The sequence below is a fragment of the Fukomys damarensis genome, unplaced genomic scaffold, assembly GCF_012274545.1.
Source record: "Fukomys damarensis isolate Sample0158 unplaced genomic scaffold, DMR_v1.0_HiC HiC_scaffold_30, whole genome shotgun sequence".
NCBI classification, from domain to species: Eukaryota; Metazoa; Chordata; class Mammalia; order Rodentia; family Bathyergidae; genus Fukomys; species Fukomys damarensis.
The window spans coordinates 50212244-50237206 of NW_022900942.1; the positions used below are offsets into that span (position 1 = coordinate 50212244).

Consider the following 24963-nt stretch of genomic DNA (forward strand, 5'->3'; position numbering starts at 1 on the left):
GCCCCGGGGTCAGGCGGGGACGGCGGGAGGGTTCTCCTGCGGGGTTTAAAGGTGTCTCTGGAAAATCAGCAAAACTCAGTGGTGAATGGGAAGCCAACAGTTTGCGAAGCAGGGAAGCGGGCCGCGCCGGGGTGAGGGAAATGAGCTAGAATTGATAAGGACAGCTCCCGCCTCTGCAGAGCCCACTGAGCTGTCCTCGGCGCGCTCCGCTGCACTTTCCCGGGAGAAGAAAGGGCTTTATCTCCAACCTCAGACTGTTAGCCTAGGAGTTCTCGGGGCAGCGCGGATAACCGACGGGGTTCCGGCTTTTAGGGGGCTCAGAATCGCACACCCGCACGCCTGTCTGGCCCCCTTTCCTACCAGCCACCCCCTTTAAAAAAACAAAACAAAACAAAAAAACCAAAAACAAAAATCTGGGCCAACTACAGAACGCACAGCTTCCAGCAAGAGTTGAGCCGGGGCCGCCGTCGGTCGCCTCTTCGCTCTCGGGGCGCCCCGACTTCCTCCACTCCCAGCCTTTCCCTTCCTCCGGCCCGGCATGGACAAGAGCTCACGAGGTGCCTCGGCCTCAGCCGCCACTTTGCCGTCGTTGCTGCCACCTCTGTCGCTGCCGAGAGCCGAGCCGGGGCGGTTTTAGGAAAGTGAGGGACAAGTGTGTAAGAGCGGGGAGCAGAACGGGCGCCCGGACCCCAGACCGCGGATCTGTTCGGGCCGGGGTCCTCAGAGCGCAGGGAGGGGGCCAAACTCAGCCTTGATTGTTGTTCTTTGCCCTCCCCACCCCTTCACACCCTTCCCCACCCGACCACACACCACCCCTCCGCCACCCTACTCCCCCTCCCATCCCCCAAAAAACCCCTGTCTGCCAGGTTGGAGGAGGGTTTAAAGCCAGGTGCGCCGAGTCTGCTCGCCATGTCCAGATCCGGGGACAGGACCTCCACCTTCGACCCCAGCCACAGCGACAACCTGCTGCACGGCCTCAACCTGCTGTGGCGGAAGCAGCTGTTTTGCGACGTGACCCTGACGGCCCAGGGCCAGCAGTTCCACTGCCACAAGGCCGTGCTGGCCTCCTGCTCGCAGTACTTCCGATCGCTCTTCTCCAGCCACCCCCCTCTCGGGGGAGGGGTCGGTGGCCAGGACGGCCTTGGGGCCCCCAAGGACCAGCAGCAGCCCACACCGCAGCCTCAGTCGACCCAGCAGCCTCCACCGCCGCCACAGGAGGAGCCCGGGACTCCTTCCTCCTCCCCCGACGACAAGCTGCTGACCAGCCCCCGGGCCATCAACAACCTGGTGCTGCAGGGCTGCTCGTCCATCGGGCTGCGCCTGGTGCTCGAGTACCTCTACACGGCCAACGTGACCCTCTCCCTGGACACCGTGGAGGAGGTGCTGTCGGTCAGCAAGATCCTGCACATCCCCCAGGTCACCAAGCTCTGTGTGCAGTTCCTCAACGACCAGATCTCGGTGCAGAATTACAAGCAGGTGTGTAAGATAGCTGCGCTGCACGGCCTGGAGGAGACCAAGAAGCTGGCCAACAAGTACCTCGTGGAGGACGTGCTGCTCCTCAACTTCGAGGAGATGCGCGCCTTGCTGGACTCGCTGCCGCCCCCCGTGGAGTCGGAACTGGCGCTCTTCCAGATGTCCGTGCTGTGGCTGGAGCACGACCGCGAGACCCGCATGCAGTACGCGCCGGACCTCATGAAGCGCCTCCGCTTCGCGCTCATCCCGGCCCCAGAGCTCGTGGAGCGAGTCCAGTCAGTGGATTTCATGCGCACCGACCCTGTCTGCCAGAAGCTGCTGCTGGACGCCATGAACTACCACCTGATGCCCTTCAGACAGCACTGCAGGCAGAGCCTGGCCAGCAGGTAGGAGACAACGGAGGTGGGGGAGAGCGGGCAGGAAGGAGGGGGGAGAGGGTTGGACTGGGCCGGAGGCTTCCACTGGCTGAAAACAAACAGGAACAATTCAAGTGTCGTGGAGAAAAGTTGATTTCAGAGCCCCTGCAAGGTCAGTAGGGAACTGGCCCTAACAGCATCCCTGAGCTCACAGAGGTCCTGCTTGCTTCTCTCCACATCCCAGAGCTGGGAGGGTAAGAACTGTGGATTCAGACTGAAATTGACAGGCAGGTGGGGCCAGGCCAGAGACCTTAGAAGTGCAGCTTTGGAAGCCTCTCTATCCTAGCTTTCCTTCCAGATCTCAAGCCCGGCTTGCTAGAGGGAAAGGATTCTGTAGTAAGGCCGCACCCTTCCCCTTTCCTGTATTGGGCCAGCATAAGTGCCCTGGGGATGCTGGCAGAGGAGAGCATTCATAGTCCTCACACTTACCCAAGTTGGGTTTGTTTGTTTGTTTGTTTTGCTTTTTCTCCTGATTGAGCCTGGCTCCCTTTGGAGATTGGAACTCCAGGGTGGCAATTGGAAATGCTGGCATCCTGTGGCCACACAAACTTTTCCATCTTGCAAAAATCCTTTCCTTTTCACCTTCTACAAGAGAACAGAGCAAAAGGTTTCAGAGTGGTGGAGTGAATCTTCCCATTCATTTCCATCTCAAAAAAGAGTGCAGTTGAAAATTGGGAAGGGGTGTCTCTTGTTGGTCTGGGAGCTGGTCGGTCCACAAGTCACAAAGAAGTTAGAGTTGTTGAGGCTGGTGTTGCTATTTAGAATGTGTCTGTGTATGTGTTGAAAATAGGATTTCATGTCAAAAGGGGGAAAGAAATGATGCCTTTTTAAAATGTTGCTGAGATGTAAAGGCTAGAAGAATTGACAGTCATGTTTTATTGGCTCCAATTTTAAAACCCTTTTTAATGAGCCTTAGCACAAGATTTCTTTCTCTTTCTACACAAGAGAAACAGTATCCTATCAGTTTCTCATGATAAAGCATCCTGATTGGAGATGCCAGGCTACTCCAGCCCGACCCACCAAAGTAATACATTAGGAAAGTAGATGGCTTAAAAATTTGCCCTGGCATATTCTCGTGCAGGTTGGCACCCAAGTCCACTTTGTGCAGCCTTTTGGAAGTAAATGAGAAGGTCACAGGCTTTTTCATCATGTTTCTACCAGACCTAGGTAACTGAAGTTTTGAGGTATGGAAGATACTATCCACAGTTGTTGAGGCAGCACTAGTGTTAGGGTGAAGTTAGCAAGGGAATAGGGAATCGTGGACTCATAAGGAATCCCACAAGTTGATTTTTCTAATATCTGAGAGAGAGAACGAATGTCTTGTGGTGTCCAAAGATGACAATTAGACAATAGCAGGATCCAGAATCCCAAATCCACTTGTACTTGAACATTGAGCACAGGAGTCCAAGTTGAGAACAAGGCGTGAAATGTGTTTTCATTTTTTAAGTTTTTCAATGTATTCAAAGATTGTGATGGGCTATAATTACCCACCAGTGGGCATGGAAGATTGACATCCTGTTGTTTTAATTTTTATCACTTTTAAAACACCCACAAGTATACTTCATTAGCCTCTGTCACACAGTATCAAGAACTTGGACTCCAATTATAATCCTGAAAAGACTTTTCTTTTGTATTTTTAAAGAAACCCAGAGGGATAATACAGTTAACATTTGGCTTATTATTCTAAGAGTAATTTGGGTGGATGAGCTTTATAAATGTAACACAATAAATAATTTCTGGAACCCTCAATACACTCTTATCTGTAAGGATGTCCTTGGATTCCATGTTAGGAGAGTTGACTTTCAAAATGCAAAGTCTATTTCCTCCCTTCCTCTGGATTCAGCATACACCTGGGGCCTGCTGGCTCTGCCCTGGTGGGTGGCTGAGATACCAGACTGGCTGGCTCCCTGACGACATCTTCCAGCTTCACTGGGCCACATCATTTGAAGGCTATGTAGCAGTGTCTGACCACTGAATGCTTACAAGTGTCATGGATGCTGCAGGAATCTGATACTTCTGTGGTAGGAAAAAAACTGCATTTTCCTTCAAAAGAAGAAGGCATAGAAAATAGGGTAGTTCACATGAACCAATTGTTAATTTCAAAGTTAATACATTTTAGATTTTTTTACATTATCAGCAACTGTAACATTTCCAATTTTAGGGCCAAATCACATTGTTTTAATTTTAATTCACAGGAATTGCAAAAATAACCATCCAGATCTTAACTTTAATGTAGGAAAAATGCTGCAAGTTGCAAATCAATGATATTAAATGAGCCCATTTATTATAGCATCAGCATAATACAAAAATGTTTTCTCAGCCTTACATGAGTTTAACAGGAGGATAAATGTAGTAACCTATTGTTTTTGAGATTACATCACTTTTATAGAAGACAATTGAGTGGAAGGACATTGAATCTATTATTTTTTACCCACCCGTAGTTTTTAAAGTCTGAATACAGAAGCATTCCTCAAAATTTGAGAGGGAGAATGGAATCTAAAATTGATCTGTTGGAATGAGTACAAAATATAAGCAAATAACTCCAAAATAATCCACTTATTTAAGAATATATATCTATAGAGAGTAAAAATGTTGGTATAATGATAATAGTTTAAACATGATTGTGACGATTATTAAGTCACTTTGGAGTTTTTATTTTCTAGAAACAGCAGCCCAATTACAAGATCTTTATGCAAATATTCAATTTAAATTTTGCTCTAGCTGCTCAGTTTGCACTCAGATTCATATTCTATTTTTAACAAAATTAGGACAATAAATAAAATAAGAGATTTGTCACCTTGTATTCAAATACATTCATAAGTATTTTAATGTCACAAGACTTGACAAAGCATATAAAGTTTGTTAGACAGGAGGGATAAGTTTTATTGATCAATTACACAGCATAGTGCTCATAGTTAATAATAATGTATTTCAAAATTGCTGAAAGGTCAAATTTTAAACACTCCCACCACCAAAAGCAAAACCTGATATGTAGGTGATGTGAATGATATATTGAGTCTTGATTTAATCATTCTTTAATGTATACATATATCAAAACTGTACACTGTATGTGCATTTATATCTATATATATAATTTTATCTTTAAATTAAATTTTTGAACTTTTAAGCAAGATTATAGGACTTAAGTAGACTAAAATAAAATATTTTGAAGTCATTTCTTGTCTATTTTCTTTGTATTATAAGAAACAAAACAATTTGAAGAGGAAGTAAGTTAAGCCTTTGAAAGTCTCTATAAAACTCAATCTCAAAGTTTTCTAAGTCAAAATTGTAATTTAATATGGTAACTTGATATGCAAAGCTTAATATATTAAAAAATAATTATCTGAAGACTGTAGTATAAGCAATAGTTTTAGAGTGTAGACTTGCAAGTCAGTAACTTATAGTATAGAAGACTAATTTTACCTTAAGTAACACAAAAATTTCTTTTATATCTATATTATAAATTTGAATTCATAATTCAATAATTGTCCCAACTACATCAAGTTGAACAGGCATAATTAACTTATTTTTATATTTTTCACTGTAACTCACACCTCAATGTAGCAGTTAAATGCTTACTGAAAGTTGAATGAATTAAAATTATGAAATAGGAAGGGTTAATGATGTACTTCGCCAAAACATTATTCAATCTATGTTAGTAGTGCACAGAACAAAAATCCACTGGGCCTTCTCCAGGAAAACACCTGTAGCAGAAAAAACATTTATGAAAATGATTTTTTTAAATTTTTAACCACCAGCTTTTAAGTCCTATATAGAGTCCTATAGTGATGTGTAGTTTAAAGAAATTATATTTTGTAGATAGGAATCTACCAGGTGAAGATTTCATTTTGTATAAAAACATACTGTATTTAAAATATTTACATAAATTACGTGAAAATCCATCTAAAATTAGGTGTACTCATGTGTTTGCTCAAATGTCTCATGATGATTAAAAAGCCATCAGATTTCTTAATGCACAGGTTTGATTCCTGGCATTGTGCTTAAAGAATGTCTTTTTAAATGTAGGACAATATTTTTATTGGCTCTCTTCTTAAGAACTGAATAATAACCTTAACAATGTGAACTAATTTTGTATCCATGCAGTCTCTAAATTGTTACTTCCCTTTATATCAATTTGCTACCCTCAGATTAGAAGTTGTTAGGTAGTTAGATTTTGTACCAGAAATTACTCAACCATTCAGAATACAATTTGTTTATTTTCTGAAACAGGATCATTGATTTCAAAATTATATCATAGGTACGGGAGCCAAACAGTTATATCCTACAATCAAAAGGCAATTAGAGTAGATATTAATGCACTGTGTTGGGAAAGAGGACTTATTGACAAAAGTGGACATTTTTAAATCTTATTTCATGGTTGTAGTTTTTCCTACTTATGAACATGTTGACTTAGCTAATTTCTAAGTATCTGAGTTTTCTTAAAACTACAGTTTAAAAAAGGTGTTGCCTTCTTTACAGCAGCTACTATACCGGATGATATTCTAAGCAATTTAAGACATATTTTTGAAATCTCATAACAGCCCTAAGGAATAATATTAGCCTTCTTTCACAAATGAAACAAAACAGCAGATGCACAGAGAAGTTAAGCATTGTGCCCATAACTGCACAGCTGAGCCCAGCAACATGGCGTTGAGTCTGTGTTCTCATACACACACAGTGTGTAGCTTCTGACTGTGAGTCCATCTTTATTAAGCTACATAGTGATTGACCTTCATGTTATACATGAACTTAAGACTTCCTTTTTGGAGAAAAACAAAAAGTTGTGAGGGTCCAATAACAATGTACCTGACTTTAAAAGAATTTAATGAAATGTGTTGTTCCAAAGATCAGCAAGTTTTTTTTTTTCTATAAAAAGACAGGTAGAGATTTATTTGACTTTGTGATTACAAGGTCTCTGTTGTGACTCTTCCACTCTTCTTCGAATACAGAAACAGCTACAGCCAATGTGTCAAGAAATGAGCAAGAGTGTGATACAATAAACCCTCATTTAAGTCGCTGAGATTCCATATACTTTACAAGTCATGAAAATTATTTTTCTTTTGATCATTTTCAGCCAATTAAAAGCTATTCTTGGTTTTTGAGCTTTTCAAAAGCAGGAATTGGGCAGAATTTACTTTGTGGGTTATAGCTTCTTAACCCATTCTAGGTTTATGGGATGTATCAATAAAACAAAAAATTGACCTTATTCTATGGAAAGAACTCATTTAATTTTCTTTCTTCTGTTTGAAAATAATTCAAGTCAATGATTGCCATACCAAGTTAAAATTTCAAATTTCTACAATAAGAAATAAGAATTTTAGCAGTGATGCAAGGAAGCTAAATAGTAATGAACAAAACAATGAATGAGTTGCTCTTTTTTCTAATATGCTATGTCTAGAACCTCCTAATGTAGGATGGGCATTATTCAGAGGACGCTTAAATATTGTTTATATGGTGTTTCACTGATTTCCCCTAGAATATCAGAGTCAGAAGGTGTGTTTAGCACATAGCTTTCTAGGATTGACAGGCATATGTCCAGCTTACCAATACCCATATAATTGAATATAGCAAAATTATTATTGTAAAGAGCATCCTATATGCTTCCAACTACTTTGATCAAAAGGCATATGTTGTGAGGATTCCTGGTATCTAAATGAATCAACTGGACTGAATTTATCTGCAGACTTTCCTTTCATTCTCCAAAGTGAATATTCTTGGAGAAATACTGACATGCTGTTGGTAGACTTGTCTTACATCAGTGTCACCCCACTATAGAGTGGCTTCTCTGAACATTTGGAAGCAAAACACTTAGTGACTTTTATCCAAAAATGTGAGTTCAATATGAATTGCTATGAATCTTAAATACAACTTAAATGGACCCTAAAGATTTGGCACAGTATGTGAAAATTAACAAAGCTAACATGAAATAAAAATGGTATGGATAGTTTTAAAGATGATCATATAGGCATATATCTATTGTCAGTACTAATAGTAGCTACCACTAACAACATCTCCAGAAGCTTGACATGTTATTTACATTGTCCAGAGTCCTTACAGAACCAACCCTTCAGCCCTTTTAAAGATTCGAAAACTGAGATTCAAAGGAGATGAGGTATTTCTCCAGTCATCTCGTCGGAGTAGCATTGATTCTCCCTGTCTGTAGAATACCTACGCAATGTGAAGGCAAACTGTACACATAGCTTCTATGAAAAGCACACCCTAATCAATGCTGTCCATGTATTTGTTTTGTAGAAGTGATTCTAAACTCCTGCTTTCTCACTCTTCCAACTATGGAACCAGTGAAGAATAGTGAGGAGAACACAGTACAAAGTTAGAATTCTGCCCCTCTGTGTTACCACACTTATGTGTTAGTTCTGAGATTAAGGGACTAAATAATGAGATTTGTCCCTATGATATTGGCTTACCAAAAATGGAATGGGCTAAGGCAGTTAAACCAATTAATATAAGATCTTTCAGTTTAACTATGAAAAATAATTGTAAAAATAGAACTGAACCTTAAAGATAGTATTGGAATCAAAAGTTGTTTCCCTGTATTATAGTCCACTGGAGTCCTAGAAGGGTATCACCTTTGTTCCTGTGACAATAAAGCAGTTTCTATGTTGGCAGTACTTTCAGATGATAAATATAACAGATAGAAACCAGAATTGTAGAAATGTCTGTATATTTTAATAACATAAAATAAGATTAATCTCACTGGAAACATATTCTGTTCATATTTTGTTGCAAGAACATCATTTTAACATTTCTTAGGCCAAAAATGTTTATATCTTCTGTTATTCATCTATAATTTCAGAAAATACATTCATTTTCTATATTCTTCTATTAACTTCCAAAAATATACCAAAGCATGAAACACTAGTGATTTTTTTAAAAAAGAAAATAACAGTATTTTGCTATAGGCAAGAGGATAAGTTAGCCAAAGGAAGAACTACTGGCTAAAATGTTCTTGACACAGTGAGTATATTCATTTTACTGTAAATATCAGTTTATCCACAAATAAAATCAGTGGAAACAGGCTTAGAACAATTTGTAATATTAGAAATAAAGCAGAAAGGTACTACAGAAAGCCTACAGTAATGAAATAAAAAGACAGAAACTAATCATAAGAAAGTGAAAAAAAAGAAGGAAAATGCCAACAAGGAAGATATAAAGAAATAGAGTAGGCAATCAAAAAATTAAGAGATGGGGCCCAGGATTTAGCTCAGTGGTTCTGCCACCTGCTTTGCAAATGCAAAGTCTCGAGTTCGATCCCTGACACAAAAAAAAAAAAAAAAAAAAAAAGCCAAACAAAAAAAAAACTATTTCTCAAAGAAAGTGTGAAAGTGTCAATATTTCTTTCATGGGACGTTTTAGAATAAGCAGGTAAACACACTATATAAAAGTAATGGTAGAAAAGTTGGTTCATATGACCTTGAAGTTTATAAATTAAGAGGTGAACTTTCTTAGAAAAGAGAACAAGCAGTGGAAGGAGATGGTTGAGAAAATTCTAGAGCTGGGAGGTTAAGAGGTCAATATTGGTTGGTCAGATAAATAGAAACTAAGAAGTATTAAAATCACTGCATATTCAGTCTTGTATAATTTACAGAGGTATTAAGAGAGCTCCATTAAAAATAAACAGCCCTCAGAATTAAAAACAAATTTTCCATACACAAAAAATAATAAAAGGTAAATCATGGTACTCTACTACTATAATCAGATTCAAGTCAGTAATTATAGAAGTATTATCAAAGTTAATAAGACTTTTTCTTAAAGAACTTCGTTCTTGCTCTAGGTTATACAGCAGTTTCAAGAACATCAGAGTTCCAGGGTGACAACCTGTCATACCAACAAAAAGAGATAAAAAGATAATGGTGTTCTGTGCAAAACTTTGTTCATTCCTAGTGCAATTTGTGCTGGCCACAAATCTGAGAAGCAAGACATTTCTGCCCTCCTTTTCTAACCCATGTCTGTAGGCCTGTCATGCCCACAGTGAGAACTTGTAGTGATGAATTGCTCATTACCACCATCAGGAAGTTAGGCTGTGACTTTGTAATAGCATATGCAATGGGCCAAGCTTTGTGCTGGATTCCACGATACAGAATCGACTAAGACTGACACACCCCTAACTTCATGTAGTTTACAGTAAAAAAACAAAAACTTACACCAATTAAACACACTGGCAATATACACACTGTAGATTAGAAAAGTGCTGTATGTGGAGACACCCATATATCAGAGGGCTGTGACCTTGTCTGAGTGGCCAAGGAAGACTTGTTGTGCAGAAAGGTTGAAGACGAACCTTGGAAGAAGAGCTGTCTAGGGTAACAAGTCTTGGGAAAGTCAGGGCACACAATTGGGGGAGGCAAAGCCTGAGAAGAACACCTGCAAAAGCCCGCAGGCAGGAAAGAGTTTAGCACCTTCCAGGAACTGAAAGAGGGGTGCATAGCTAGAGACTTGGCAGAGGGGCTGTCCAAATCACAGGGGAAGCTGTGGGCCCTGCTGGAGATCAACCACTGCAGAGACAGATTCTGTGGTGGAAAACTCAGCAATTTTTTTTTTTAGTTGAACTGACAAGAAGCAATACAAATGTGGAAAACAGCTGCCTTTAAAATCATAAACCTACAGGAGTGTCCTAGCTCCATTTTTCCTGGGTCTTGTATCAGTAAGATGGATTAATAATTATAGCTCTACTTCCCAGGGTTTGGGTAAGGATCCTCTAAGGTAATTTTTTAAAAAAACTAACTATATAGTACTATTTAAAATTGGTATATTATTAATTTTAAAAGATATAATAAGCAAAAATTTACCCAAAAATACTTTTCCCTATCCAGAAAGCTCTGGGACATATTTGTGATTTCCCTGGTAGCAGAAAAGTAGAGACTTACAGTACAGGAAGAATGAAATTGAAGAGTCCAAAGGTGAAACCAAGGGTGTTAGCAAGAAGTGGGAAAATTAAAATTTTTGAATGTCTCTCAGCAACTTGTATTTAATCCATCAAAGGGAAAACGATGCCATTTTAAGTGTAAAATCCTTCTTTCATAGAGAAGATTTATTCTTCTTTTAATCTCACACACTCAAGCTCAGACCCTTCTCTTTTGCTGCTGGGTCCTAGAACCTCTCACATACAAAGGTCTGGCTTCTTGGCTCCCAGAGTGCCTTGAGCTGGCTGCTAAATTGCACCTGCGCAGGGGACTCTGAACTTCTCAGAGCTCAGCTGGGCCACCGTATGGAGACGGGCTCACTGGAGGCTGCAGAGAAGTGAACTGAAGAATTACAGTCGGTTTCACTTCCCTGCCTTATGTGCCTTCAGGTGCCTCTGAAGACAAGCGAGGCCAGTGAAATGGAGAGAAGGAAGAGAGAAAACATCAATATCCAAGAAGAAAGAGTACTCAAAAATGTAGAGGCATTGTTGAAAAATGTGGATAGATGGATGGGTGTGTATGTGTCTGTGTGTGCCCACAGACTGCACATTATTGGTTGCAAGGTCCCAGTTTTCTGTACGGTAACTTGTGAGACATATTTGTTCATCAGGTAAAGGTTTATTTTGTATGTGGGTGTAGGAATGGGATGGTCCTCAGTTCATAGCCTGGCATTCAGTGAGGAATTATTAGGATTTGCCACCAAGAAAGAAAATAGTTTTAATTGTAAATCTTGCTTAGAACAAAGCAGCAGACTGCTGTTTGGCCCTCATGCTGAGCTTCCCTCAGAATCAACCACCCCAGAGCATCCTAAAAGGAAGCAGTGGGAAGAGAGAGTGTAAAATCTGTGAATCAGAGAGGGACACTGAAGGAAACATATCAATGCTGTAAGATATACATTAGGCCCTCCGCAGTCTCTGTTCCGTGTGCATTAACAAGAGTTTATGGAATCTGTGAGGGATTCCAATCAGTGTGAGTGTATTACAGAGGCAGAAGTGTGTGCCTAGTAGCACAGACCAATTTGGTGGATTGGTTACTATAGCAACTCTGCCATCACTGTCAGTGGCAATTTCGGCAAACTCCCACTCTTAGGGTTTTCACAGGCATTCACTCCAGAGTGACAAGAGGGTTAGACAGGGAAATATAATAGGAGGCACAGAGAAAAGCTTTAAGATTATAATACATATATAGTATTTTAAGCAGTTCTATTGCATAGTTATTAACACTGAAAAGTCAGACAGATATGGGTTCAGATCCCACCTCAACAGCTTGAAAGGTGTCCCTCCTTGGGTAATTTAGTTAACCTGTTCTCAGATTCATCATCTATAAAAGGCACATAATAATGACCAGTGCAATTATGAATGTGGCATAATACATATACAATGTCTAATATGGTATGGAGCCTGACTATGAATGCTTAACAATTGATAGCTTTTATTTTTATAGGAACAGTTTTATTTATGTATAATTTGCCTTTCTTTTCACTTGCTAGGAAGGACTCCTAATTCCATCCAATATGTCCATTCTGGAGTTGGATTCCCAGCTCAGTCTCAATGCTGTTCTGATTGTGCTAATGCCTCTGCTGAAGCTTATCTGCCTCATTCGTTGTTTTATGTTTTTTCATTGAGTTTATTGGTACTTTTTAAGTATACAGTAAGTTACATTCATCATTGGGATCTTGTACCTTTACATGACAGATCTTAGTTCTCATTTTTTCTCCAAACCCCTGCTCTCCTTTTACCCCTTCCCACTCTCCTATTTACAAAGATTTTATTTCCATTTTTTCCTTTTCTCCTATTGTTTCTTTTCCCTTATTTCCTTTCCCCTACCCTTTCCACTTACTTTATGTTTTATGTTATATTCATTTTATCCACCTTAGTTACTTACAGAACCTCAGCTCAACCTAAAGTCTAATCCATCTTCTTGGTCTATGAGTGTCAACAAAGTTGGAAAACTCGTGGTAGATTCATATTGAATTTCCATATTGAATTTACATCCTGTAGCATTCACTAATTTAAAGTATAAAATTCAGTGGGTTTATTACATTAAAAAATTTTCAGCAGTCACTACAATCAGTGTTAGTGCATTTTAATCATTCTGTCATCCACTTACCCACCCCCAAACCTCATACATGTTAGTAATCTTTTACCACCACCTGCCGCTGCCATCTCCCCAACCTCCAGCCCTACATAGCCATGAATCTATGTTCTGTCTCCAGATTCCCCTGTTCTATTTAAGTAGAATAATATAATATGTAGCCTTCTTTTGACTGGCTTCTTTCATGTCACATAGTGTACTTAAAGTACACTCGCGTTATAACATGTAACAATACTTCCTTTCTATTTGTGGCTGAATGATAATCTATTATATGAATATACTACATGTTGTTTATCTGTTAGTTGATGGACAATTGGATTATTTCCTCATTTTTGCTATTAGTAAGTTTTGCTGCTAAAGACTTCCGTGTAGAAGTTTTTGTGTGGACATGTTTTCCTTTCTCTTGGTACACACCTGAGTGGAACTGCCTGCTCATATGGTAACTCAGCTACCATGAACAAACGGTTAACCCTTGAGGAGCTACCAGATGGTTTGTTAAAGCATCTGCACCAGCAGTGTATCAGGTTCTAAATGCTCCACACCCTCACCACGACTTAATTTTTTCATCACAGCCATCTTAGTGGTTGTGAAATGCTGTCTCATTATGGTTTGCATTTGTTTACTGGCTAATCGTGTTGAGCATATTTTCACATTCTTATGACTATTTACACACACACACACAAACACAAATGTCTATACAAATCCTTTGGCTATTTGTATTAGTACTGGTATATGTTTGCAATACATAATAAAATAGATTCATCATAGAGAATTGGTGCATATACATATTTCACTTTGCTCCTTTTTACTTCCCCTTGCCTTCCCCTGGCTTCCATCTTGCCCCATCACCAGAACTCCTTTCTACCTCTACCTCCACAAAGCCCATATCCCGTTTCTTATCATCTATCTTTTATTTGGCCCTTTAAATTATTTATCTTTTGGAATGCTCACCTAAGAGAAACAAAGTGATATTTAAACTTCTTTGTCTGATATATTCCACTTAATGTTATAGTCTCAAGGTTCATCCAATTATTTATCCATTCATCTGTGAGAGGCATATAGTCTACTTCTAAGACTTAGCTATAAACATGAGCATATCATGAGTGTGTATCACTATAATGATATATTTAACTCTTTCTGGAAGATGCTCAGGTGAGGTGTAGCTGGGTCAAATGAAAATTTTATTTTTATTTTTATTTTTATTTTTACTTTTTGAGGAATCTTCATACCAATTCCCATGGTGGTTATACTAGTTTACATTCCTACCAAGGATGTAGAAGGGCTCTTTTTTCCCCACAACCTTGCCAGCATTTATTGTTTCATGAGTTCATGATTATGACCGTTCATCTGGAGTAAGATGGAATTTCAGTGTTGTTTTGATTTTCAATTCTCTACTCTTTTAAAGTTGTGTTTTTATGATTGAGTTTGCCTTTTCATTATTGAGTTGTAAGAGTCCTTCACGCATTTTAGTAAAGATTCTTATGGTTCCAATGTCACAGATAGGGCTAACTCCTGAAGGAAATGGTTTTTCCTTTTGACAAAAAGAAAAAGAAAATCGATGCAGATGTGTAATGCAAATTTTCCTAGACCCTTTTATTATAATGTGACCATTACTGAAAATCTTGGTGTTTAGTGTGACAGAGAAAAAATACCTGTGATAGATATGATGTTGCTTGCTTTCTTCTTTGTGTAATTATTTTGGCTTTATTGACTTAGACATTGTTTTTCTTAAGTGGTATTTTAGACTCAGTTAAGCAAATTTTTATTTAAAGAAAAGTTTTCATTACTCAATTTATTTACTTAAATGTTGTGAAAGGCAGATGAGTGTTTATTCCAACAATGTTTACGTAATAATTATCCTAGGGAAGTGAGGTGGAATTCTTTGACTGCCAAGACAATGATAATTCACAAGAGCCACTGCACAGAAGAAGAAATATGTCAAAAGGAAACAAAATATAAAAACAGGAGCTCTGAGTTTAATGGTGATGGAAATGTAGGACACAACAAAGCTCAGGATTTTCAGTCATGGCTGGAATTCAGCTCAGGGCTTCACTACAGACTCCACCAAGGCAGATTGTGACGTGGAAAATTTAAATTCAGCGTGAGAATGACTTGCACAGTTTCGTCTTTCCTTTGATTCAGTCTCTTTGCAGGTTTCCTCAGGGACAAAAATGTCTGCGGCTCTTGACAAGGAATGACATTTACTACTCTTAGGAGTTTAGGTGCTGCTACTGGACTAACTGTGGCTTGGAGCACATGAGTGTGGAGAAAGTTCAGCTAATCATGTCCAAGGCTTAATGTTTATGCTTCTGGACAGAAAAAAATCTATTTTGATTATGAACCTCTACAAATAAATTTTGCTTTCTGCTAAAAAGGTAGAGATCTCTATATCATAATAAAGAAAATTCTAGCACCGTATCATAGGTCGAAGGGCAAATTGGCAGGATTTTTAATGGGGATTTAGCTGAGTATTCAAAGGGAAAATGTGTTAGTCAAAAGTATGAAGTGACTTACAGTTTTTTAGCATGCATTACTATCAGATGCCAAGTAAGCACAAAGCAGATAACCTTTCTCAATTAGTCACTCTTCCCCTGTGGGTGGAAGTCTTAGTCACACAGAGAAGGTATATAGTCCTGGGGAGTCACCTTATAACACCTAGAACTCTCAGAAACTTCAGATGCTGCTCAGACCTTCTCATATGCACCTTAGAAGGAAAGAAAACAGACAGTGAAAGACTAAAATATATAAACACAACCATTAAGTCATTGAAATAAATCCAAGGCTTGAGATTTCTCTAGAGTTAGGAAGCAGCAAAGTACACTAGCAGCAAGTAGTCTTAAGTAAAATTCTATCCCAAAGAAAAGAAGTCCCTTATATTGGGAAGAGCTTGTCAAGCCTTGCACCAGGAGAGTCAAACCATAGTCTTCAATCCCAGAATACAATGGTCTTTTGACCTAGAAACCTAGAAAGAAGAATGTTATTGTCTGGAGGTTTTTTGGTTTTGTTTTTGAGGTTTTTTTGTTTGTTTGTTTGTTTGTTTTTCACTTTTGATAGCAAGGAAACTCTAGTTTAAGAGCATGAAAAACATTTAAAATTTCTGAATTCCCAAAGAAACTCATTCTCTAGTTTTACAGATGCTAACTAAAGCATATGAGAATTGTTTCTGCACATAAACTATATCTGCTCTTACTCTTCTGCTTTCCCTTCCTGCAGTGCAACCTTCCTGTCCAAGAGGGTACTGTACACGCACCCTACCCTGAGCACCAAACAGAGGAGTAAATAAGGACCCTCCCTCCCTCCACATGTTCTGTATCCTCCAGAGTTCAGTTAACACTATGTTGTAAAGTTCAACTATTATGTGGTAACATAAAGAACATCTTTTCTCAAGGTTTAGCACAAGGGCTTCTTCTCAGATGTCAGTTCCCAAAACTGAGTGTGACGCTCATTGGTCCTTTTCAGCCTTACATTCCTGTTGATGAGACAGTTCTATTACAGAGGGCTGTGTGAGTCTGCTTGGGCTACCATAATAGAATCTCGCAGCCTGGGCGGCTGGAGGCTGGAAGCTCATGACCAAGGTCTGAGCTGGGTTGATTCCCAGTTAGGCCTCTCTCCCTGGCTTGCAGGCCTCTTCACGGTGTCCTCACATGCTCTTCTGTGTTTGTCCAGAGACAGCTCTCATGTTTATTCTTCTTACATTAGTACCCAACCTTGAAGATCTCATTTAACCTTAATTACCCCCCAAAAGGTACATACTTGTATACAATGCAGACACATCTGCATTTAGGGCTTCAATATATGAATTTGAGAGAGACACAAGTCAGTCTATTCAAGAGTAGGACATCTGGAATTGGAAAACAGTTTAGCAAAATTAACTGACATGTTATTTTTCAATTATATCTACACAGGCAAAGTTATGTAAGCAGGTGAACAACTATCCAAATCAGCAAAATATTAATATTTTGTCTAGTAATGCAAAACCAGAAGTGGAAAACAAACACAAGCCCTCTTTCCTCCATCCTGGACTATCTTGCATTCACCAGTAGCTCTCTTAAGAATCAAACATACTTTTATAAAGTAGATGTTCCTCATTCCTACCCTAGAAATCCTAGATAAATTGTGCTAGAATGTGGTCCCAGGAAACCTGCATATTTAGTAAGAATCCCAAGGTGATTTTATGACCAGTGGAATTTGAACCACACTTTGAAAATCACAACTTTAAAATAATTTGCTACATATCTGTAGAAGATAGGAGAAACTACTGAGATTAATTTATTAAAAAATAAATTTTGTTGCAACTTTTAAAAAATATGGCTAACTGACATGAGAAAATTATCAGAATTACCAATCTCTAGGCGACTTAATGTCAGGCAATGAAATTTGAGTCCCTACTGTGCTGAAGAGTTTGTAGAATCATCCAAGCCACACTATCTAATGTCCACAATTCAACTTCAGGGAATGTGATTGCCCAGAGTAATTTGTTTCTGTATGTCAAAGATCTGATGACTGAAAAGGATATTGCCATGGATTCCGAGGCCTCTGAGATTGCCCTGTCAGGGGTGACATTGAGGGGGCCTCCTAGACACCACAGGGTCCAGGACCTAGGGCTGTCTTTAGCACGGAGACATCCCCACCCAGTATTAGCAAAGCAGCAAAGACTAGAATACACTAGCTCTCTATAGGGAAGGAGAGGCAGAAGAGGAAGATAAGAGACTCCTATTTCATCCACAGCAGCAGGGCTTCCCTGAGCTGGATCCCCAAGCCACACCTCATTGTCTCTGCAGCGCACACTTCTGTGTCTGCCTTGCTCCTGGGGTTCGTATCTACCCAAAAATAAGAATAACTTCTTTCTTCACCTAAGTGCTGGGATGATTCTTCCGCTAAAAATAAACTCTAGGCCTCTTTAGAAGGTATTGTTTAGAAATCCTATTTTTAAAAGATGAACACCTATCTGTCGCCATGAATACTCCAGGAAGAGCTGCAGTAACATCCCCAGTTACTAACTAACTTCTCCCACTGTCTCCCTGCGTGGCCACTCCAGTCATGACTCCCCAACGGGAAAGAGCTTCCTTGGCAGGAGGTGGATGCCAGTTCCTCTGAATACGCTTCATAGTCTCCCACAAGGAATCGCTTCCTGGAGTTAGAGTCATGGATGAGCCTGAGCTCGAGATGGTGAGGTGGGACCTGGCCATTGTTCTTTCAGCCTCATCTTTAGTGATTCAACTCCTTTCTTCGGAATGGCATTTTGATAAAATATTCGTTTTTGCCATTATATCTTGGACTCTCAGAGACATAAGTTTAGTGGGAAGGTCCATATAACTTCTGAACTTGAATTTTCTTTATTATTCTGTGACCTTGAGTCTTTCTGCACTTTTCCTTGTGTTTCTTTAGCTCAGTTGCCTTAGGTCAGAAAGTCACTATTATCTCTCCCAAAAGCCAGGCAGAGGGAAGAGAGAGAGAAAGACAGAGTCTCAGCAATGAGGTTGATTCTCAGGAGGCAGCACATTGTAATAATAGGGCTTTCTTAGGAGTGGAGATGCGAGCGTTACTGATGAATCTAACACTAGCATGAAGGTGATACTTTGTCTCCTTTTGTCACAAGCTACCCAGAGCCTGAATGGCTTCTTTGCAACAGGCTGCATAGAATCATTTTTCTCTGGAACTAAGACAGCTTCCTCCTGTCCCACAAATACTGGTTGTTTCCACCAGTTAGCTTGGTAGCAAGCGCCTGTGCTGGTGAACAGGGAGACCCTGACTCCTACTCACAGGCAGGAAGATTAGTTGAAGAGGTAATACTTACCCCACAACTTCCTCCCAGGGACTTGGGGAGAATTAATGAGATGCTATATCCATTGCAATTTATGCTCTTCAGAAGAAAAGCACTAAGTACTAGGTATTAGAATTAGGGATTATATAGGTAATCAAGCAAAGAAGATATTCAACTGCTTCTAGTTACAAAAAGCTTTAGTCTGGGAGGTAGGAAACTCACTGCCCTTCATGAAGCAAGGGACCAAGAATGGAGTATCAAGTACTGTGTCCCTTGCCAAGGTTGACCTGTCCTGGCCTTGAGGCTGATGATAAGAGCCTGAGATAGATACATCTCATGAGGTCAGATGAAGACCTTAGGGTTTTTTTTTCCCCCCATATCTGTATCTTCCATCATTGAGCAGTCTGCAGATTTGGCCCCTGGGGGAGAGTGTGGCAAAAACATAAGCAAAACACTCCATCCACATGCTGGAGTGCCCAGTCCCATGTGACCCACAGGGGAAGATCTGAAGAGTAAAGGGGAGGGGAGATGGTCAGTTACAATTGCAACGTGTAAGGCCACTGCCAGTAAAGGTGCTGATCTTCGCTTGGTCACACAAAAGGGGAAGTGGCAGAGTTGGTATGTGACTCAAGTTTCAGGGCTTCCAATTTTAAAGTCTTGGCTCTTCTATGTTTTTACACTGATATGAGAGACAATTTCAGATGGTACCTGAAAAACCATTTTTAGAACTTTATTTTAATAAGCAGTTTATTACTATAGATTAACATGTGTTAGAAATAAAACACAATTCATGAAGTCTATAATTTTATAAATAGAATCTCTTGCAATGATGGTTCTCAACACTGATTACATATTAGAATCACCAGAGTGCTTTTTATTTTTAAAAAAATCAGTGTTTAGCCCCATCCTAGACATTAAATCAAGATCTCTAGGAGATACACTTACCCTAGAAATTATATAAAAGCCAGGCCTTTAGCTCACAGACCATCAGGGGACCCTTTAAGCCTAAACTACAGCACTCAGATTCTTCTGCCACAGGGTTTAGAAATGCGACATTTTCCCTCTTTCCTGTTTGCCTTTTAACACCTCCACCCTATTCCACTAACTTGATCTTAAGACAGATTTTTTTAAAAGATATAAAGAATCTATAACATTCTCTTGGGTAGGGCATAACAAGTGACTTTCTACATACTTACTCACTCGTTCTGTTATTCATTATACCTTCATTCGTACAACGTGCATGTATCAAACATCTAGTAGGTACCGAGTCCTTTCAGCTTTTCAGTACAGTCACACATTTTTTCGGTGAGTAGGCATTATTGTTACGACAGGATCAAATAAGTCTCACAGTGACTTCCACCTTAAGGAAATTAGATAATGCATATGACTGTTCACTCCTCAGTCACCTCACAGCCTGACTCAGGGGAGAAAGAACAGGGCAAAACTAGGGTACTCAGATTCTTCAGAGAGTCGCAAAAGAGCCTTGTGAGAAAACTGTAAACATATTGCTGTGCAAACTGGAGGATATAAAACTTATCCTGAGGCCCTGGAAAAAGCACCCAAGCCCCCTTTCCTCTATTCTTTCATCTGTTAAATGGGGATAATGATACTTTGTGTTTACCTACCTCAGAGAGGCATTATCAGGTCTATTTAAAGGCTCTTCCCATGAAAGCTGCTGTGTAATTACCAAGAACAGCTATGATAAAGAAACCTAAATACAACAGCAAATCAGCTGGAACAAATTCTCAAGAGAGTTTGCTTCTCTGGAAAATTTTAAGAAAAGGGTAGCAGCTCTCCTATGGGAAGCTTTGAATACATTCTGGCTAGGAGTAGACAGAGGTAGAGGGAGGGCTAGCTCACTTTCAAAGCCTCCTTCTGGCCAAGGTTTCAGGATCTCGCCTGCCTATGTTTTCCCCGTGGCCTAAGCAATTTCTATCTGACATTCCTCTTCCAAGTTTTTTTCAGATCTTGACTCCCAACCATAAGTGAATATGCAAGGCATTCACTTATGAGAGAGAGGGAAGAGAGGTTGCAGTATGGGGAAAATATGGGAAGTCTTTGATGATTTTAGAAGAGGATTGAAGGAACGCATCATTAATGTCAGGCTTTGTTAAAATTCATTGACAAACTATATCGGAAGCATTAAATGGGGCATGGGAAGAAGGGACCCCACAACTACCTGCTCTGGAGAACCACCCCATCTGAAGCTGTCTGGTGGTGGCTTAGCTGGAATGAGGAAAGATTTAAGCACTGCAGTTACAGAATCCACAGAATACAGCAAGGAAGAGAGAAAAGTGGGAGAAAAGTGAAAGACACCTTAACATTTGGTGACTTAGGTAGCCTAAGGTTTGGTGCCTATCTTAACTGCAATAGCTGTCAGTCAGGAGAGTAAGTTCAATTTGTGGGTAAGATCTGGATCGATACCTTTGTAGGAAGCTCGGTGGTTCTATACTTTTGTTAGTCTTGCTTATGCATTAAATATCCTGGCTATTTATAAACAGTGAAACATACGGTATTCGAAAAGTTTCTAAACAATAAAAAAATTCCAAAGGTTATTTTCGCATGAGAACTGTGTAAAGCTCAATAATTATGCATCATAACAGTTGCTGTCATTTACCAATTGATGACTCTGGGAGTGACATGAATATTTTTCATATGTAGTCCTGATTCCTATATCTGGTAAATATTTGGTAAAATTGCTCCAACCCTCCAACTCTATAGCCTGTGGAAATCCAAAACCCATTGCTATGCACTCAGTGATGTCTGGTTCCAGGCTCCTCAGAATTCCTATGTGAAACTCAAATCCCCAGTGTGACCATATTTGGATAGATGACCCCTGGAAGATGATTAGGTTATGAAGATGAGCCTTTGTGATGAGACCAGTGCCCTGATAGGAAGAAACAGGAAGGAGCTTCCATTTCTCAACTCCTTCTTCCACGTGAGGAAAGAAACAGGAAGCTATCCCCAACCAGGAACCAATACCTTGCTCTTGCATTTCTCAACCTCCAAAACAAATGTCTATTGTCCCAGCATCTAATATGAGTGTTTTTGCTACAGCAGCCTGAACTCAGACACCAATCTTCATGTCTGTGGATCCCCGGATGCTTGTGTGTTCCTGTTCTTTCCTATCTCCCAGCTCACTTTCATACGTGGTTACGAAACTACCAAATGGGAAATTGCCTGATACAATGTGTAAAAAAATGCTCAGCCATCATGAGTTTAGTTGTGTGCACTGAAATTGGAAGGTCACGGGAAACAGTCATAGCTTCCTTCCATCCTTCCCGAACTCTACCTGCTGGTCCATTTGTTTCCTCCTTCACTGGTCGGAGATTTTGGTCTCTCAAGGTATCTGTAGCACAAAGGGTCCTCATTGGCTGGAGGGTCTGGCTTTAGAAGGTGGTTTTGGTTACAAGCACCAACTACTTAGTTTCCCGTTACATGTTGGTGAGTTCATTTAAACTGAACAGCATTCTTGTAAGGGTGTGATTGGGCCCACATTTTCAATAAGGTGACTGAGGCCGAGTCAGTCCAAAGGTAGAAAGAGTATTTAAATTCAGGCCTGGTTGACTCATCATGGAATTTTGAGAGATGGAATGATGATTATCTCCTTCTGTTCACTCACCTCTTCGAAACTGCTTAGTTTTTCCATCAAATCTTTGTGTTGAAAAGATGGCCGGACACTCCTGAAGTCCTCATGCAGAGAATTAAAGTACATGTTAGGATAATTTAAATTTTTTTTAAATGGGCAAAAAATCTTTATTCTTTTTTAGTAATAAAATCTGGATAAGGGCAGAAGGCAACTGCTGGGTAAACTTGCAAACTGCACAAAGGAATGGATTGTACTGAGGGGGAAAATGACAATGACAGACAGTTGATATGCATTTAGCAGGGTTATAAATGTTACATGTTTTGTTTCTTTTAACGTTGAAAATTAAAGAAATCTGTGCTTCAGTTCTCTTATTCTTCCTATTTTACAAATAAAAAGGGTCAAACAGGCCAGCCCAAGCTCATGCATCTCAGCAGAGCTAAGACCAGGAGTCTCTCTGGGAGGCCTTTTGCCCTAACTACCAGGCAGGTCTACCTGAAGAAGGGTGATTGCTTCCACAGCTGTCCCCACAAGGACGAAATTAAGCACCAAGAGGAAAAATAAATTTACTCCTTTCTATCATTTTCAGTCCTTAGAACAGTACATGAAACAAAGCAGGAGCTCAATTAACAATCGATAAATAATAAACAAATTGAAACAAAATATCTAAATCCATAGAGGGCATAAAAACCTTAAGAATATGTAGTCACGCATGTCTGTTGGAAATATTTTAGAAGAAATATGGGATAGAAAAAAACTTGGCTTGAAAACACTTGCTTTAAAAGCAAAAGCCTTATTTGTAGTGATCTAGAAACTGAATGGGAACGCAATACTGCTTTGTGACTGCGAAAAGACTATTGTGATTTTTAGAGGCCTTGAGTATTTGTCATCTATCACATCACATTTGTTATATTGTATATGGTTTTGACCTCTAAATTTCAAAAGAAACTGTGATAGTCCAGACACTAGAATATACTCAAAGGAAGTAACCAGCATGGGAAGGAAAACGGAAGCCTTTTCAAAAAGAAATGGGGATTTTTTTCAACATGGAGAAGAGAAGGTATCTGGCAATTATCTCCAGTACTTTAATTTCTCCATTCTATACAGCAATGATGGTGAACCTTTTAGAAACCAAGTGCCCAAACTGTAACCCAAAGTCCACTTAACGTGAATGCTGAGGTTTTAGTTTATAGAAAACAACTTATACATTAACATCTTTTGTCTTAAAAGAAAAACAGAATAACACACAGGCCGTAGGGTTACCACCACTGCTACATATTCTTTTCTCTAGAAGACCTAGGTAGATTATGCAACTCAGTCTATGGAGAAAAATATATATCTAACACAACTATCCAACAACCTTCAACAGCAGAGCAGATTTAGAAAACTAAGATCTATTATGTTACACACTTCTAAATGGGCAAGGATGATTACTCATTAAAAATATTAAAAGGATTTTTGCATTATGCAGAGAACTGGACCAAGTCAGTGGTCCCAGGTCTGGCTGAGTGTTAGAATCATCTTGAACGCTGTGGATTAGATTGAATAACAATTCCTGAGAGTTTAGAACTTAGATCTACATCAAGAATCTAAAAATTTTAATTCCCTCAGATGATCTTGGTAACTTGCCAGAGCTGAAATCACTGAAGCAATTTCTTTCAAAATTTTCTTCCAAATGCATGACTTAATTCTGAGAACATTGCAGAGTACCTACTCTTATAAATAAATTAAAATCATTTAGAGTCCCTCAGTGAATTTTATCTAAGTGCATACAGGATCTCTAAAGTCCCTGCAAACAAGCTCATTTCTTCAAGATGGTAAAACTCTTTTTGCAATCTACTAAATTAGAACTTTTTTTCATGTATCATGGGAATGGTAACTTTGTCTGGCCTGTTTCCCAATTATTACAGTTCCAAATCACTGACATACAAATAAATGAGACTTTGCCCTACTTAGACTGCGAGTGTGATGAAAAATTTGTTTACACCAAGAGGTTTTAGGTCATCTTTCAATCATTCATCCCCGGAACCAAAGTAGGCATGCACGTGAGCATGCACATACGAGCCCACACACCCAAATGTGACACTTGGTAAATGTTGGGCAATTACTGAAGTGGAACGAAGGAGGCTTTCAAATTCCATCACCTTGTATTTTGGGATGCAAGAATCTAGAGACTCAAAGTAAGGGCATCCAAATAATATCAATTATGACACACCAAACCTTTTATTTATTTAAATGCCTCTATGTTCTTATCTTTGTAATATGTTACGTTGGTCCTAGTGGTGCTAAAGTGAGAAATGAAAGGAATATTTTTAAAATAACAAAAGCTATCAAGTGAACTCATTAATTTTGATCACACTGGTTTCCTATATAAAGGGCTTCTAAAAAATATATAATGTTGTTGCAATAAAACTACATTTGTAGATTTTTGTTTAATCTAAAATTAAACCTGTAAAGCTCTGCTGAATTATTTTGAAAAGAATAACTGAAAATTCCTTCAACACAGTTAGTTTAGGTTCTCTTAATTTTATTTTTCCAATTCGCAAGGTATCTTTGCTTCATGGCATTTTCAAATTGAGGTTCGTACACATCAAATAAATGGCATGATAATCATAGGTTCCATATCTAACAGACATTCATTATTATCTGTCCTTATTGTCATAGTCACTATTATAATTGCACATAGTAAAATGTAAAAGCTTTGCCACA

The 24963-nt window shown here is 39.4% G+C and overlaps 1 protein-coding gene across 2 annotated transcripts in view; it reads left to right on the forward strand.

Moving 5' to 3' along the window:
• Positions 1–24963, forward strand: part of Klhl14 (kelch like family member 14) — a 104326-nt gene that overhangs the window by 1171 nt on the left and 78192 nt on the right. Inside the window, exons 1-2 of one of the 2 annotated variants that reach the window (XM_010641471.1) lie at positions 23–641; positions 867–1859. In XM_010641471.1, the coding sequence (XP_010639773.1) occupies positions 910–1859 (950 nt within the window). In that variant the 5' untranslated portion in view covers positions 23–641; positions 867–909. Of the gene's footprint in view, positions 1–22; positions 642–866; positions 1860–24963 lie in introns of those variants that run through there. The other variant, XM_010641470.2, reaches the window with a different exon arrangement.